The sequence below is a fragment of the Urocitellus parryii genome, chromosome 2 (assembly GCF_045843805.1).
Source record: "Urocitellus parryii isolate mUroPar1 chromosome 2, mUroPar1.hap1, whole genome shotgun sequence".
NCBI classification, from domain to species: Eukaryota; Metazoa; Chordata; class Mammalia; order Rodentia; family Sciuridae; genus Urocitellus; species Urocitellus parryii.
The window spans coordinates 106,328,350-106,345,985 of NC_135532.1; the positions used below are offsets into that span (position 1 = coordinate 106,328,350).

At 47.4% G+C, this 17,636-nt stretch overlaps 1 protein-coding gene across 1 annotated transcript; it reads left to right on the forward strand.

The window, feature by feature from the left end:
* Nucleotides 1–12,380: 12,380 nt before the first annotated feature.
* Nucleotides 12,381–16,020, forward strand: Chst2 (carbohydrate sulfotransferase 2). Its single transcript, XM_026385073.2, has one exon. It carries the CDS (start codon nucleotides 12,382–12,384, stop codon nucleotides 13,972–13,974), a length of 1,593 nt encoding a protein of 530 aa, XP_026240858.2. The 5' UTR covers nucleotide 12,381; the 3' UTR covers nucleotides 13,975–16,020.
* The last annotated feature ends 1,616 nt before the right edge of the window (nucleotides 16,021–17,636 follow it).

Sequence of the window (17,636 nt, forward strand, 5' to 3'; positions counted from 1 at the left end):
AACCTGTCTAAGGCTTTTAGAGGCCATAATCAAACCAGAACTTAATAACTTCTTTTTCGTTCCTTATGTTTTGGTTATTTATTTTTATTTATTTATTTATTTATTTATTTTGGTACTGGGGATCCAACCCAAGGGCACTTAACCACTGAGCCACATCCCTAGCCCTTTTTTATATTTTACTTAGAGACAGGGATTTGCTAAGTTGCTCAGGGACTTGTCAAGTTGCTGAGGCTGGCTTTGAACTTGTGATCCTCCTGCCTCAGTCTCCTGAGCTGCTGGGATTAAATGTGTGTGCCACCACACCTGGCTTATTTTGGTTACTTTTTATTTCTGGAACATGATACTGGTTTTCCATTTATGGTGGTGATATATAATTTTTGAATTAACATAGGTTAGGTCTTAAACAGTGAATTAGATGAAAGAAAATATTGAGCAACAGGAAAAGTAGTATCTTATGTAACAAAAAAGAAGGAAAGTGGTAGGGGAATGGATGAAGATTAGGAAAGCCCATGCCAGGGAAAACAAGAAGTGCGGGCATCTCCACTGTGTAAGCTTACGTAGTGGTTCAAACATGAGCCACCAAAGGTGCTGTGGGCATTGGCTGCCTCTTCTTCCTATAAATTCTGAAAGGCTCCCTGGAGGAGGCTTTCAATGGATAGAGACTGGCATTGGAGGAAGGGGAGCTTCCAAATGGGCCAAGTGTTGAGGCCTGTGCTGCATCTGACGATGGTACCCAACCTCAGTGTGCATCAGAATCAGCTGGAAGACTTTCTAGCAGGCTGATTTCCAAGACCCACACTTGGAGTCATGGTTTCAGTGGTTGGGGAAGGGATGTGTTCTAATCTCACCTTTGCAAGGCCTTTGGACCATTTGAGAGAAACTGTGAATCTAGGGGATTAACACAGAGCTGGAGGGCAGAAGACAGGGCAGGATGTGGGGGCCACCCTCCTTCATGATAGCCATCTGATTGGCTCCTCTGCGGTGATGCTCATTGGGCTGTTTCCCCTGCTCTTTCAGACCACGGAGCTGCTCATTGGGGGACTTTTTTTGGCTCCTCCCACGCAACCCAGCCAGTCGAGGATTGTGGGAGGTGGAGAGGCTTGTGGTGGGGGGAGAGGCTTGTGGGAAGCCGGTGGTAGCAGTTGGGCTCTGAAGGTTTTCCTGAGGAGCTGTTTTGTTTGGGTGTGTGGTTCTAAAAATAAAGTTTCTATTTGTGAGCCAATCCTCAGCTGGCAGTCTGAAAGGGCGGGAAAGCAGCCCAATGAGCATCACCGCAGAGGAGCCAATCAGCCATCAGCTTGCAAAACAAGTGGGATGCTTCTGGTTTCCTCCACTCTCAGCTACAGTCAATGGCCAGCTCAGTGTCAGCACTTTTCAGGATCTCTCATGTCCCCGGGAGGCTCACCTGCCTATTTGCTCCAGTTAGGCAGCACTTCTGTGGGAGAGATTGGGAGGAGAATGCTTGGGTGTAGGAGGTTTTTATTTCTTCCTTCCCTATTCAGCCTTTCTAGATAAGCCCAATACATGGTTAGGCATCCACTGGTCCTTGGAGGACACCGTGAAATAAGGATGCTCAAATTCAGCTGGACCAAGCTGTTCATGGGCAAAATTAGTACTAACATTCCCAGCCTTCTTGAAATTTCTGTCCTTCTCTGGTGGGAGATTATAAGCACTAGCACCCGTAAATTGCTTTGAAAGTCAACCATGGTCGTGCAAGTAGATGACATCATCTGCCTTCTACTAGCAGCAAGAATCAGTGATGTGGGGGTCTGTAAATAAAGATTTTTTTCCCCAATCAGGAGGAACCATGGGATTAAACTGAATGTGAGCCCCAAATACACACAGTGCATATTCAGCACTTTGCCTTAAATGACCAGATGGATAATATTCTGTTAGGGGATTACAGTGTAGGTTATTTCAAATGATGCAAAGATTGCTGACCCAGGCTGGGACAGTGGGCAAGCTGTGGGCACATCTGCAGCTATTGAGCACATATTTCTAAGGGTTTCCAGCCGAACATAAGTAAGCAATTGCCTGCCTGAGTGATATGGGAGTTTCATAAGGGCCATAAACACACAAGCTGATGGCTAGCATGGCTGGCCAAATCCAGTGGTTTACAGAAACAATGTTCTTTAGCCCAATGTTACCAAATGGCACCATCTCTCCTGGGTTCCTCTGTACCATGCACTCTGAGAGGAAGGACCACATTTGAGAAGTGGATATCCAAGAGTGACCTGGTGACTCCAGCAAAAATACTCCATATAAGTGAAGAGGTGGTGTCCTCCACATCATTATGGACAGAATTAAACAAGCCAGGGATCCAAAAGCTTCTGGGGCTGTGTCACACATATGAGTTGCAGAGAATTAATTTCCACCAGGAGGAGAGGGCTTCCGTCTGTCGCTAGTGACTGCTAATCCCACTTTTTGTCAGGCACGACGCCACGTGTTATGATGTTGTTATGTCAAATCTGCATTCTCTGGGCACAGAGCCCAGCAATGCCACTGGTAGGACATTTGCATGGTTGTCCGTAACTGAAATGACAGGTCTAAGGTCCACCACTCTCTTGTGTTCCAGACAGAGAATACAGGAGGAAGAAAGAAACAAATATCCACCCATAAAGGAATAATGAAAAAGTCAATCTGCAGGAACACAGGTACTTGTCATAAAAATCGAAACAGATATCTCAGTACCAGAAATTCTCAGTTTCTTATATTGTACTGAAATTTCATCAAGCCAATTAGATTCTAAAATAAATGACAGAAGGGGAATTGGCTGGAGATGAAGAAAGCAATATATTTTTATAGGAAGGCTACAGGTTCAGATATTTGTTGAACTGGAATTTGAACTGTGGCATTAAGATGCAGATATTTTTTTCCCTCAAAAAACTGTAAGTGGGGCACAGATTTTCAGAAGAGACTTTTCTGTATAAGTTGTATCCTAACAATGAAATCTTGCATACAAATAGACAGCTAACAAGGCAAAGGGAAAGAAACAGCTCCCCAATCAACAAAATGTTTCGTGCTCTAGAAATAGATGTGGCAGGAACTACACTTGAGCCGAAAGGTTGCTCCTTTGAAGTGAGTACAGCCATGTGTAATGTCGTGACTGAGAAAAAGAAATGTGTAGAAGGACTAGGACACCTCATCGGAAAACTAATAATAAGATGTTACATTTGGAGTCAAAATCGCATCCAACTTTTCAGCATGTTACTAGCCAATATCTGAGCCAAAGTAGTAAGAGTTGACATAAAGCTTGGGGAATTCAGAACTCAGACACTGTTATAGAAGATGAACGGGGAGGGGAACACTATCCATAGAGCTGAGGAGAGGTGGAATGAAGCTGTCTAGGTTGAGAGCTACTTTCTCTCTCCCCTCTTGGATTTTCTATCCTGTGGTGCCAACATAGTGTATGTATGAAATCTGACATTCCACTTCATTCACCAATACACCATAGAAATTGAACTCAGAGGCCATCTATGGAAAATCGTAGGTCACTGCATAACGTTTTATCTGTAAGTTCCAAGAGTACAGAGAACATGGCTGAGAATGCCACGTGTACTGTGAGGTTCATGATGTGCCCAGAGCATTCACTTTTCTTCAAGAAACCAATAACGCTGCTATAATTTCCTTTTCTTTCTGTTTAATGAAAGCAAAGCAGTTGTTTCTATTGCTGTTGGAAAATATGGAAGTTGAGCATGATGGGCTGATTCTGGGAATTGGGAAACACTATTTTACCTATTTTCGTACTGAAGCTCTCAGACAGATGTGCAGGTTGGGTCCTGCATGGAGGCTCCAGCTGGGGGGACTGAGTGGCTCTGATAAGTAGCTTGCATCTCTCTGTGGCTCTGCACCCTCACACGGAGCTGTGCTGGGTATCAACATGTCTCTTTTTAACTTACTCAAGTGCATGGCATGGATTAGCAGCAGCTCTAGAAACCTCTCTACTGGCCACCTGCCAAACTTATGCAACAGAAAAGCTCAGGGAGAGAAGTCAGTCCACCCATGTGTCCAACCTGGTGTTATTTATTGAGGTGTTTACTCATCATTAAATGCTCAAGTGGCTGCTACCATGATTCCAGATCTCTCAAGCGCATACCAGTTATTCGGGATCTTGTTAATGTGCAGGTTCTAACCCAGGAGGTCTCAGCCCAAGAGTGTTTCTAACAAGCTCCCAGGGGATTCTGATCCGGCTGACCCACTGACCACACACAGTGAGTGGCGAGGTTTTGTAGATGTCAAGGACCATAAAACTCATAGCAAACTCTGACCATGCTTGGGTCCCTTCTATTTGCTGACCACAGAACTCTCCTCTCCATCTTTCTGTCCCTATAAACCTTGACCACAACCCTCTGTACCCCTCTTATAAACCATCACTGAACCAAATCCCTAATGTCTCTACCAAGAAAGGCAAAGAATCCTGCTTCGTATAGATTCTGAGTTCTTTCTTTTTCTTGTTGGAAAAGACTACCTTCACCTGGACTTTTCTTGGGGTTGGGGAAAGAATTATTATTTATGAACCACTCCTGGGCATGCCTGTGCTTGGCTCATCTTTCCCTAGCCATTCTGTGAGATGACTATTATTACTGCTGTATTATAGGCAGGGAAACTGAGGCCCACTCAGATACCTCATTCCAAGTAGCCTGAATCTTGTAGGTTAACTTGTAGGGAATTAAATCTAAAGTTGATTCCAAATTCTGCACATGAGCCTCTACGTCTTGTTTTTTAATTTCCAGAAACTTAATTCTTTCTGTCAATAAGAGGTTTTCCAACTGACAACCATTTCTCAGGTACTGTAGTACCTGATGCAGAAGTGACATTGAAGGCATGGGGGCATTGCTGTAGATGTCCCTTTATTTGTTTTAAACAGAATTCTATTACTGTAGAGCCCAATGGATGTCTCATGGAGTTTTTACTAATATGACATTATCTCTGCTTCCTGTGACAGTTGATTTTGGTGACTGGTTATTTATTTTTAAAACATTTCTGATCATGGACAAAAACCTCAGTGTCAAAGTTGCTCTAGGCTTTCAAACATTGTGCTTTAGAATCCAGCAGTGACAGTCATTTCTCCTGGGTGAGTGGACTAGGTGGGAGACTATCTAGAGTGTTGACAGTGCCAGGGGGATGGGCATCTTTGTGAGCAGGTTCCAGGAAGCCTGGCCTGAAAGCACCCAGCAGTCAGCTGCAGGTTCCTGTGGAAAGAACAGATTGGCTTCAGGAAGGAATTCCTGTGACTGAGGCTCTGAATGGCAGTGAGGGGCAGTGGTCAGAGCAAGAGATGCTGCCCAATCCCAACATGGCCCCCTTTTGGTGAGTTCATGACTCATGAATAGCGGGGAATTGAGGAGGAAATCCCTGGAGGAAATGAGATGATTTTGAAAATGCTTCAAGGCCACTTTTCAGCCAAGGATCATGGAAGACAGCTTGTGCTGCTGTTGGAGATGTTTGGCACTTGGAGCTGTGGGGGCAGGTAACAGAGCTGAGGCTCTTGTTTCCAGGCAGTAGTTTCTCCAAGAAGCCTTTTCCTAGAAGTTAGTCATCCCTGCCCACCTTGATGCGATAAACAGCTTTGCAAAACATGCTGATGTGAGCCAGGAGGCCGGACCAGTAAGGGGGTGTATGCGGCCCACATGAAATTGCCTCAAGTGAGCTAAGCATTGACATTAGGCCATTAGCTTGCATTGATTTGGTTCATAAGAGCCAGCACCTTTCTCCCTGACTCTAAAATTATTTTTATTGTAGAGTCATACTTAAGGACATAGACTACTTTCTACACTGCAGAATTCTTTATATAAGGACCCGCAGTAAGTCCATCAATACTTATTGAACACTTACATGCCAGACACCGACACTGCCTTTAATGGGAACTAAGCAGCGAATACAGGTCCCAGAATGAAGCCCAGGTTGGTGTTGAAGGGGAAGGTTTTCTTGGGTCTCTATGTCAGGCAAAGCTGTCAGTCTCCTAAGTGGGTTTCCTTCTTTACTATAGCTACTAGGAAACTCAGAGCCAAGCACTTTGATTTACTGAGAGCCACTGCCCAGGATCTCATGGAATGAATTGGTTCATGGACTGTACCCCTGGTTTCATGTTATTTTCCTTTTGATCAATTTTCTTGTTTTTATCTTCATGGGCCACTTAATATCTCTACTCTTTAATAGGGTGCTATAATTAAAAAATAATAAAAAGTTCTACAAGTCCCTGGGACAGAGGTAAGACAGTAATGATAAACTATGGCTTCCAGCAATAAGTCTGTCAGGAAAGGTATACCAGCCAGTATACCTGAAGCAGACCTGGCTATCAGGGGCCTCTAGTGAGCAGCCCAACCAGCATGGGCAAGAAACAAGTCATGTGGGACTGGGATGGAGTTCCTTAGGATGCCTGGCTGGCTAGATGCCAGAATCTAAGGGTGGAGATTCAAGGGAGAGCACCACTTAAGGTTGTGTGGACAACAAGACAACAGAGACAAGAGCATGAAGGAAACCGAGTCTGCATTAAGTAGGAAGCCCCGGTCAGTTAGGGAGTTTTGATGGTAAGCAACAGAAACAGACTCTGACAAACTTTATGGGGAGATGGAAGGGATTTGCGGAAGCATTTGGGGTAGCTTACAGAATTTAAAGAAAAAAGCAGCCTGAGAAGAGATAGGATCCCTTCTGAGAGAAGAATGGGTCACCTCTCTACCAGCTCCACAGCTGGGACGAGAGGGCAGCAGCCATGTCCCATCTCTTCATCTCTCTGCTGAAGATTCGGATTGCTTGGCACATGACAAGAGCATGATACACATGGGATGAGTGAGCGAGCAAATGAATGAAGACAGAATGTCTAACTGGCTGAGCTTGGGAAGATACCTGTTCCATGGGAAGACAGTGAAGGACTGAATTGGCTGAAGGTCCTACCAAAGTGACAATGCAGTGGGGTGTTTCAAACATGGAGGTGGGGCAGGTGGACCCCAAGAGGATGTGCACCTCAGGCAGCAGAGTGATGGCTGGTGGACTACAGAAGGTGGTGGCTCTTGCTATGTGTGGCAGGGCAACTCCTGCTCAGTTAGCTTAGCCCCTGTCCTCTGGTGTCTCGGGGAAAGAAACAACCTGCAGGAAGGCTTTATTGCCAACCCTCAGGGCTGGGGAGAAACCCAGGAAATATACAGCTGGGCTCAGTCAAAAAGGGAAGGATCAGAAAGGTTGAGCAAATCCAGGTGGGTTCTGGGGAGAAGGGAGTGGAACCCAAACCAGGGCAATCCCAGAGTGACTCATTTGGAAATGAACCTGAGTGTACTTCTCCCATAACATCTTTTTTTGTACTTCTTAACAAATTGCATTTTAAAGTTAACATGAAGGAACAACCCACCTGGGTATTGCAAGCCAGGTATGCCCCGTCGTGGGTCACCATGGTCTCGGTTGCTGGACTCCAGCCCTACTGGACTCCTGCTGCCTTTAAACAAGCTAATCTCATTCCTGCTCAGGGACTCTGCTCTCGTTGTCTCACATACTTTCTCAGTTTTCACCTGGCTGCCTCATTATTCCTCACAAGGGTCAACTTCCCTTTGCAAAGATCATCTCCCCAATTTAAAATAGCTGCATCCAGTCACTCTCTGTCACATTGACCTATTTTATTTCCTCCACAGCACTTACAAATCTCCAAAATAATCTTATTTGTGTAAATGCACATGGATGGAATATCTCCCACTTGCGAGTGTAAATTCCGTGAGGATGGGGACCAGGTCTCTCTCTTACACCGATATCCTGCAGAGCTAGACCAGCCCCTGGCACTGGGTAGGTGCTTAGTAAGTACTAATTATCACCCTTTTGTTCCTGGGACAAACTCAAATTGGTGGTAGTGTATTGTCTCTCACCCTAACCCCATCCATACTTGATTAGATCTATTTTTCTGATATTTTAAGAGTCTTATGTATACATTGATCAGTGAATTGGACTGATTTCCTTCTCTGAAATCCCTCTTCTAGTCAACATCCCCTCAGGAGGAGCTGGAGAAATACTGCCCCCTTTTCTATTCCATGGAAGGGTTTGTCTAAGGAACTATCTAGACCTGGAAGTTGGGTAGAATCCTTCTTTAAATCCTTCTGAGCCTGTTGTTTTTCTTGGGGGAAGATTTAAAATGGCTACTTCAGTTCCTTGGTCATCCCAGGACTATCTGGGCTATTCCTTTTTGAGATTATTAAGGCAAGTATTTGTTAAAATTTCCCTTGCAATTTGACCATTACATCTAAACTAAATTAAGTAGAGTGGTGATCTCTGGAGGTTCCTGGGCTGTGTAATGGGTCCATACATAATTATCACAGTAAACATAGAAAATAAAAAAAGAGAGAGATCCTTGCACTAAAGAGGACAGCACGTATTAAGTCAGGGATTTTAAATCCAATTCCGTATACTCAAATCCCACTGAAAATTCAGATCTGCTGAAAACACAGACTGGTGGATAACTCTGTCTTGGTGCCCAGGGACAAACATTTTCCAGTGACATAGGCAGGCCTGGATATAAATGGTCCAGGTAACCTGGTCTCTCTTAGTTTAGTCAGTCCCCCCCCCCCCATGGTGACCAAAAGGCCCGACAAGAACAATTTTAAAGGAGGAAAAGTTAATTTGGGGCTCACAGTTTCAGCGGTCTCAGTCCTAGAAGGCCAACTCCATTCCTCGGAGCCTGAGGTGAGGCAGAACATCATGGCAGAAGAGTGTGGAGGACTTCAGCTCAGGACATCACCACAAGGAAGCTGAGAGAAACTAAGCTGGGCTCATCAGGGACAAAATATATACCCCAGAGGCACACCATATGCTGCCTGCCCATAGCTATCATCCAGCTAACCCATTCAAGTGGAATAATGCAGTGAGTAGGTTTAGGCTCTCAGAACCCAATAATTTCACCTCTGAACTTTCTAGCATTGTCTCTCACATGATCTTGAGGACACCTCACATCTAAACCATAATACTCCCTTCAGACTCTGGAAGAAGGTCCTTGAAAATCTCTCTGCCATTTTTCCCCAGGCTGGGTACCTGGCCTAAGGCACCCCAGAACATTAGAGTGCCCAAGATAAGATAGCAGCCATAGCAAGTTTCCAACAGATGTCTCCTTCCCATGCCACAGGCAGCAGAGACTGAAGGTGCATCCTGGAAAAGATAGAATCAAACACTAAGCTGAAATTGAGGACAGCCCTGTGGCATGACTGGATCTTCTGTGAATGACATTGTTATGAAACTTATTGTAGGTCTGGGTCATTACTATGCTAAAAGGACAAGTAGATTAAAATAAAAGAAATTTCAGAACAAATACAGGAAGGTGTCATCAAGTTTTTGTATGCCATTAGCTGTCAGAAAGTTCACAATTAATCATGATATCGTGCAAAATGTTAAAGTACTTGCTGGAGAGGGCGGAGATGCTAGAACCTGTAAATTTATGCCAGCTGAGCACTGGCTGTGGGGGCGTCTGACAAATGCTAACTCCAGTAAAGTGTTACAAAATTGCAACAAAATTGTTTTCTATGCAAACAGTTGTTTTTAAAAGGGTCCTTATAATGGCAATTCAATGCTTTCAGGGTATGCACATACCTAGATATTTAAACAAAAAATATTAGAAATTATTTTTCTTAATGTCAGACTTTTCATGCGGGGAGTGGGGGAGAGGAGAGAAGAAGGGACAGGAACATTTGAACAGAAGGGAGGTAGCACTGGAAGGGAGGTAGGGTGGCCCTGTAAAAGAAAGATGGGAAGCCATTAATTAAAGTTTACCAGTCTCTGAATAGGGACAAAAACTTCAGGTGTCCTCACCAATTCCCAAAAGTAATGCTATGCTACTTGAGAAAGCTATATATAAAATTTGAATTCTATCTCCTCCCAGCCCCTTTTGGCAAATTCTGTCCTAGAAACACCTCATCTGTGACCCTTGTCAGAACCCAGGGGGGGAAATTAGCTTAACTCTATCATGACATTATGGATGTTTCCTGGAAAATGATACTAAATCAAATTTTTTGAACATATATTTTTCAACCGTGAAACTAAACCCCTAAAAAGCGAGTTACAAACCCACGGAAAGCGAGTTAAGCAGCTTTCCAAGAGTTCTTGTACCAGAAAATTCTGCAAGACACTGAAGAACAATGGCGCACTTTAAATTTATAAGGTCCTCCCCTGAAAGAGGCAGCTACGAATCCTTTAAAGCGTTTATAGCAACTTTGTCCAAAGAATCCCATCCGGACAAGAGACTACAACGCTGGTTTACCCGAGGTCGCTGACCTGCAGGACCCAGAGTCTTTTGGGCCTGAACTGGGGTCTTATTGTCCACGTGCCCAACCTTAAGTCCAATCACCGCTCAATCGCCTGAGGCTAGTAGATTTGTCCCCATTTAACAGAAGAAGTTGAAGCTTCGAGAGGAGGGCGGGGCGGGGGGAGGGGAGAGACAGACAGACTAGACACTAGAGGGGCGAGGAAGAGGAGCTTTTCCTCATGACCTTAAAAACTACTTAAACCAATCTAAACTAACTAAACAACGACTTTCAAGTTCCAACATCTGTGTTTCTTTGGAGTAAAGTTCTTTGATCTCATTTCTAAAGCCAAGAATCGGGACAAGCTTTTTTTTTTTTTTCCCCTGTAAATCAGAACAAAGAATCGCCCCTTCCCCCATCACCCCAATTCAGGAGGACGTCAATCACAGTGGACACAGCAGAAAGAGCCAGAGCATCTGTTGGGGGCGTAATAAAAACGAAACCGCTCCCTGTCTATACTGTCCAGAGCGAGGACCCAGCACCCAAAACTGAAATCTTCTTTGACCCTGGGGTCAAAAAGATTTATTACTTCCTCCTTATGGGAGAAACCACAGAACAGCTGGAAAGGACCAGCAGGGTGTCAGAAGCCTGAGAGTGCCGCTCCAGGCTCTCTAAGCGCTCCCGGGAGCGGTGTGTTTTGGGCTACGCGAGAAGCCGCCGCCGGTGTCTACCCAGAGGGAAGGCGGAGACCGCGAACCGCCGCCGGGGGATTTCTGCCCAAACTTTATCACCAACTCTCTTCGAGAGTAGCACAGGGCCGAGTCCTGCAGCCACGCAGAATCTAAGTCTCCGGTAGCTCCCAGCCCCAGAGGCTGCGAATTACGCGCCCGCGCCCCGGCGCTTTGCGCACAGAGAACTACGTCTTTCCAACCGCGGATGGCGGCCCAAGCAGCGCGGATGTAAACCGGGTCGCATCTCCAGCCCCCAAGGAGGCGGCGGCGGGAGTCAGGCGCTGCGAGGAGGGCGGGCGTGGGACAGGCGGAGGAGGAGGGCAGCTCGGCGAAGGGGAGGAGCCCCGGCGACAGACGGCGGCGCGCGCCAACCCGCGCCGGCTGGCAGAAGCCGCACAGAGGCTGGCCCGAGCGCGTTGCAGGCGCTCGGCGTAGGGGGAGTCGGGTAGCAGCATCCTCCCAGGCGCCGCTTTCGCGCGGCGGCGGCGGCGGGGGCTTTCTCTGCCTGGATACCTCGTTGGCCAGAAGCGGCTCGTGCCGGGGGCGGGGCAGGCAAGAGAGCACTGCGGACCGGGGCTCCTTTGCTTAGAGCTGTGTATGCAGGGTCCTTCCGGGCCAATCTGAAGCTGCGGAGCGGCGGGGCTTGCTTGCGCTGCCCGCCCGGGCATCCTCCCGGTGATGGAAGAAGCAGCCGCCGCCGCTGCGGGGTCGCGCTGCACCCCATCCGCCGCAGCCAGAGAGATGGGAAGATTGGCTGTGCAGAGGCCGAGAGCGAGACAGCGACAGCCCCTTTGCCCTGAGCTGGGTCGCGTATAAGCCACCCTTACCGTCGCCTCTAGCCCGCTTCGCCCCCTAGAGCGAGGAAGGAAGCTGCGGTCCCGAGAGAGAGGAGAATACGTCGCTGGAGCCGGGACGCGCCGGGTTCAACGGAGCGCGCAGCAGGGCTCCGGGCCCTGTGAAAGTTTCCCTTTCCGAGCTGCAGGGCGCCCGCTGCCAGGAAACTCTGTCCAGGGCTAGGGCTGCAGAGTCCCGCGGCTCCCTCGAAGGCGCAGGGACCCCCAGCAGAAAAGAGCAGAAGAGAATTCGAGGAAGGAGTGACAGTTGGACAGTCCTCCCGTGTGATCCGGGGCCGCTCTGGGGCGCGCCCGCGGCTCCAGGTGAGTGGGGGAGCCGGCAGACTTGTGGGTGGGCGTTACTCAGGCGGAGGAGGTAGCTGGGAGGGAGATTGGGGCGCACCCACTCACTCCGCTTCCCCTGACAGGTCGTCTCCGAGCCGCTGCCATGGGAGAGCCAGCCTTGGGCGCCAGGGACCAGCCGCCACTGCCGCCGCGCCCGCCTCGGAGCCGCGGCCCCAGTCCCGGCGCCCGCAGCTGGCCCGCTGCGTCCCCTTCTCGGGCTGCAGGGCCGCCTCCGCCGCTTTGCCGGCCGGAGCTGTGCCTGTGATGAGCCGCAGCTCTTCGCGAGCTCTGCCCCCGGGCGCGCTGCCCCGGCTGCTCCCGGCTGTGCCTGCCGCCGCGCCACGCGCCCTGCTCCCGCCGTGGCCCCGGCGCCCAGGACGCCGCTGGCCCGCGTCCCCGCTCGGAATGAAGGTGTTCCGCAGGAAGGCGCTGGTGCTGTGTGCGGGCTATGCACTGCTGCTGGTGCTTACCATGCTCAACCTCCTGGACTACAAATGGCACAAGGAGCCGCTGCAGCAGTGCAACCTCGACGGGCCGCTGGGTGCCGCGGCAGGGGCAGCTGGGGGCAGCTGGGGGCGCCCGGGGCCGCCTCCAGCGGCTCCACCCCGCTCTCACACCCGTTTGGACCCCCGCACTCCGTACCGCCCTCCCGCTGCCGCCGTCGGGGCAGCTCCTGCGGCAGCCTTGGGAGTGGTGGGGGCCGCGGCCCCTCCAGGCAATGGCACTCGGGGCACCAGGGACGGCGGGGACAAGCGGCAGCTGGTATATGTGTTTACCACGTGGCGCTCGGGCTCGTCCTTCTTCGGCGAGCTTTTCAACCAGAACCCCGAGGTGTTCTTCCTCTACGAGCCAGTGTGGCACGTGTGGCAAAAACTGTACCCCGGGGACGCCGTTTCCCTGCAGGGGGCAGCGCGGGACATGCTGAGCGCTCTCTATCGCTGCGATCTCTCCGTTTTCCAGTTGTATAGTCCGGCGGGCAGTGGGGGGCGCAACCTTACTACTCTGGGCATCTTTGGGGCAGCCACCAACAAAGTGGTGTGCTCCTCGCCACTGTGCCCCGCCTACCGTAAGGAGGTCGTGGGACTGGTGGACGACCGGGTGTGCAAGAAGTGCCCTCCTCAGCGCCTGGCACGCTTTGAGGAGGAGTGCCGCAAGTACCGCACGCTGGTCATCAAGGGCGTGCGCGTCTTCGACGTGGCAGTATTGGCGCCACTGCTTCGAGACCCGGCCCTGGACCTCAAGGTCATCCACCTGGTGCGTGATCCCCGTGCGGTTGCCAGCTCACGCATCCGCTCGCGCCACGGCCTCATCCGTGAGAGCCTACAAGTGGTGCGCAGCCGGGATCCGCGAGCCCATCGAATGCCCTTCCTGGAGGCCGCCGGTCACAAGCTGGGTGCCAAGAAGGAGGGTATGGGCGGCCCCGCAGACTACCATGCGCTGGGCGCTATGGAGGTCATCTGCAACAGTATGGCCAAGACGCTGCAGACAGCCCTGCAGCCCCCCGACTGGCTGCAGGGTCACTACCTGGTGGTGCGGTACGAGGACCTGGTGGGAGACCCCATTAAGACGCTACGGAGGGTGTACGACTTTGTGGGGCTGCTGGTGAGTCCAGAAATGGAGCAGTTTGCCCTGAACATGACCAGTGGCTCAGGATCCTCCTCCAAGCCATTCGTGGTATCAGCTCGCAATGCCACGCAGGCCGCCAATGCCTGGCGGACGGCACTCACCTTCCAGCAGATCAAGCAGGTGGAGGAGTTTTGCTACCAGCCCATGGCTGTGTTGGGTTATGAGCGGGTCAACAGCCCCGAGGAGGTCAAAGACCTCAGCAAGACCCTACTTCGGAAGCCCCGGCTCTGAGGGCTCTGAGAGAGTTTCCCAGGAGATCCGACACTCTGTGGAGACGCCCACAAAGATAACTGTGATGTGTTTAAACAAACAGCCCAGACCCAAACTGAGGTAGCCCACATATTCTATTATAGATATATAATATAAATAACCACACAGGCACTAGCTGTCGATGTTTTGAGTCAGTGAATTTCAAGGAACAGAACACACACACACATGCACACACAAACACACACACATACACACACACCTCAGAAAAGGTAAGACTTGAAAGTTCTGAACAGTGGTCCCTCCTCTCTTGTCCCCTGTCTCTTTCCCCTTCCCCTTTCTCCTATTTCTCACCCTCTCTCCCACCTGCCTTCCATTTTGAAGTGGAATGTTGATGAAATCTAGTTCCAGTAACCCAAATCTTGTTTACAAAGTTTTCGTGGTATCTGTGAACATGTAAGAGTAATCTGGATGTGGGTGGGGGGTGGGGCGGACAAAGGGGAAGTGGTCCAGGAAAAAAAAGCCCCACTGGGCCTGATAATAAACTAAGGAGGCATTCCTCTAAAGTAGACTTTTGTGTAAAAAAGCAAAGGTTACATGTGAGTATTAATAAAGAAGATAATAAATAATATTCTTTTTTTTTTTAAATATATTTGCCTCCCTTGCTTTGGATTTACCTGTGTTACTTGTCCTACAGAGCTTCAGATAGAATCTGCTTCCCTTCCGCCTTCCCTTGTTTCTAGCCCTCTCCTGAAGGACAGCTAACCAGGGAGAAGCTTCTGGCTCCTTGATAATAACCCCAGAATTGTTTTCTCACATGTAAATCACAGCCTGCCAGGTGTTCAGGAATGGAACAAATCTTCAAATTCTACAGGCACAACCAAGACGGGCAGTGGAAGAAAATGCACAAACTACTCTCCTGTTGAACTCCAAGTACAGAAAGGAAGAAGTGAGCCCTTGAGGATTTGAATGCATTTGCTTTTGATTTCTACTGTATTGAGTTAAGACAGGGAACCTTGAAGCTGAGACTAATGTTTTTGTCATGAGTTTGGCTCTGGGAAAAGTCTTTTAAAAAAAGTATGTAATTTTAGAAAATTCTGATGATTAGAACACAAGCCTCAAAAATGAATGTGAACATATTGTTGGCGATGGCAGCAACTTCTTCAGTTAGCAAAGTGACACAAGTATCTGTCTGGGGTGTTTTTCTGCCTCTGACACAGTACCCCCAGGCTTAGAAAAGCAGAGAAGTTTTATCTTCCCTTTTTGGAGTAAGGGCACTTATGGGCTCTTCCTCTTCTTCCTCGCTTACCATCCAAATTAGTGAGAAAGAGAATATGAATTTATAATGGTTTACTTGGGATGCCTAGGGGATATGTTGCTTTCTTTATCATGTTTCCTAAAAGGAAATTTGCAAAGAAAACACATGCTGCAGACAGTGTAAGGCTTCAGCCAAGAGCTTCTTTTAGATTTGAAAATGAATTATGGGGAAGAGAAAATAAAAATGGATTAGTGTGTAGGATTTTGAGATTTGGTACTTTCCCAGGGAGAAAACCATTGAATTTTCCTGCAATGGATATGATATTGCTGTGTCCTGAACCCATATTGTACTGAAGTGTTCTGCAGAATGTTGTATTAGGATAAGAAATTCTGAAGCCCAAATGGGAACAAGAGACAGTGTGGTTGTATATTGCATTAAATACGGTACAAGTTCAATATCATCATGGCTTTATTTTACTATAATTTGTAATGAGGTTTCTGAAAGTTGTTATGTATAAATTCTGAAGATTTTATTTTAGGGAAAAGACAATGAAAAATAATACATACATGGAAAATATTTGAACACAAAGTGATTCTTAAGTATGACTATCATTGGGTTGGGGCTTAGCTCAGTTGGTATGTGCTTGCCTTGCATGTACAAGGCCCTGAGTTCAATCCCCAACACTACACCAAAAAAAAAAAAAAAAAAGTATGATTGTCATTATAGTGTGAGATCTAACTACATTGGTAAAAATTCCGAGATGAAGAAATGTATAGGTTTTTTTTTTAAAGGTATATATGGCAGTGGATTTTATAACATGTTCTAGAATGGTTGTTTCTTAATATACTAAAATAGTTTCTAATATTGTGTTTATTAAGTTATATTACAGTTATGACACAGTGATCATATTGTTCATGATTTTTTTTGTGGTAGTGCCTATGCTGAATTATCTTCAGCAACATTTGTAAGAGCTTTAATTTAAGAATACTTTAAAACTAAATGAACAAAATAAATATTAATGTTGGATGACTATAGATGAAAAAGGGTTTAGTGGGAAATTAAGATAGCATCATTAAAAAGCAACCACTCTGAATAAAATAACCATTTAAAAACAAATTTCATGTGGCATTAGAATCAGCTCTTAATCACCACAGTGAAATTTATGCCTGGTTCTTGAGCGAAGGATTTTTAAGCAGTCGAATTCATTCTTCTCCCAGTATATCCAGTGACTTGGATTGTGCTCAAGTAGGATGATGATGTTTTTGGATCTTGTATTAAAAAAAAAATTAGATGCGATGCAGAGCCTTAACAGTCTCCAGAACATTCCTGGCCTCTGCTCAGATGAAATATTAAGCTCACACCAACCGTTCCCCCTCACTCTGTTTGCACAAGTTTTTTTGCCTGTAATTTCCTTGTTTTGTGGCAGCTTTATCCTCTCCACTCTGCCACTCTTGGACTCTGTAATTTGAAAGGTGAATTGTTCCTGGAGATTTGCACCTAGCTGCCTTCCAGGAAAGTGAGAAGAAGGTTGTTCCTCCTAACAGCTGAGATAGTCATATCAGTGACATTCAGCTTCTGCAGGTTTGAGGAGAGGAGCCTTTTTGGCGTTAACAAGCTCCTGTCAGCCCCTGGTGCAAACAGGCCTGGGCCACAACAAATTGTAACAGAGCCTATGACAGTTTTGGAGGCAGCACACATGAAAGAGATCCTTTCACATTTCCCAGCCTGGCAAGATGTCCATCAGCAGGAGGAAACATTCTCCCGAGCACGTTATTAGAGTTGATTTGTATTTTAAGCCCTGCTCAACTAATAGCACTCCTGACTTATACTTTTGACTTTGGAATGTCTGTGTTAATTGGAAAGTTCTATGTAGAAAATAAATCCTATGTCATGCCTTTAGTCAACAAATATGGTTTTAGAACAAGGCAGAGGCACAGGGTGGGTGCTTGAGTTTCAGGAAGCTCAGAGCCACTGAAAGGCTTCATTCAGACTGACCCATGGGGACCTTGTGGGCTGGGGCTGGAGCAAACCTCTACCCTTCGGTGTTTGCCACACAGTGTGTACTGGATATATATTTGTCAAAGAAGTGAAGGAACTATGTAGCTATCTAATTTTGAAAATGCTCAGAGGGCAAGAGTTGAAGAATGTGTTATCTCTCTGGGGACAGATCCAGGCTATTCACTGTGGTTTGCTGAAGGAAGTGGGCCCTATTTAGATGCAGGCAGTAAGCAATATCTTTAAGATGTTCAGGGAAACTTGTATATAGACCAGTATTTCCCACTGATGAGTTAGAAACAGAAAGGCAGAATTTATGAATGTGAAGGAGTGAAAGTTTCCAAATAAGGAACTAACTTTTTAATATTTATTTTCCCAACTCTATGAACAATGTGCAGGCAGGGATCGGAACATACCTGCAGAACAAATGTGC

Excerpts from the sequence above, each read along its gene's own strand:
- Chst2 (XM_026385073.2), top strand. The coding sequence starts at position 12,382 with ATGAGCCGCAGCTCTTCGCGAGCTCTGCCCCCGGGCGCGCTGCCCCGG.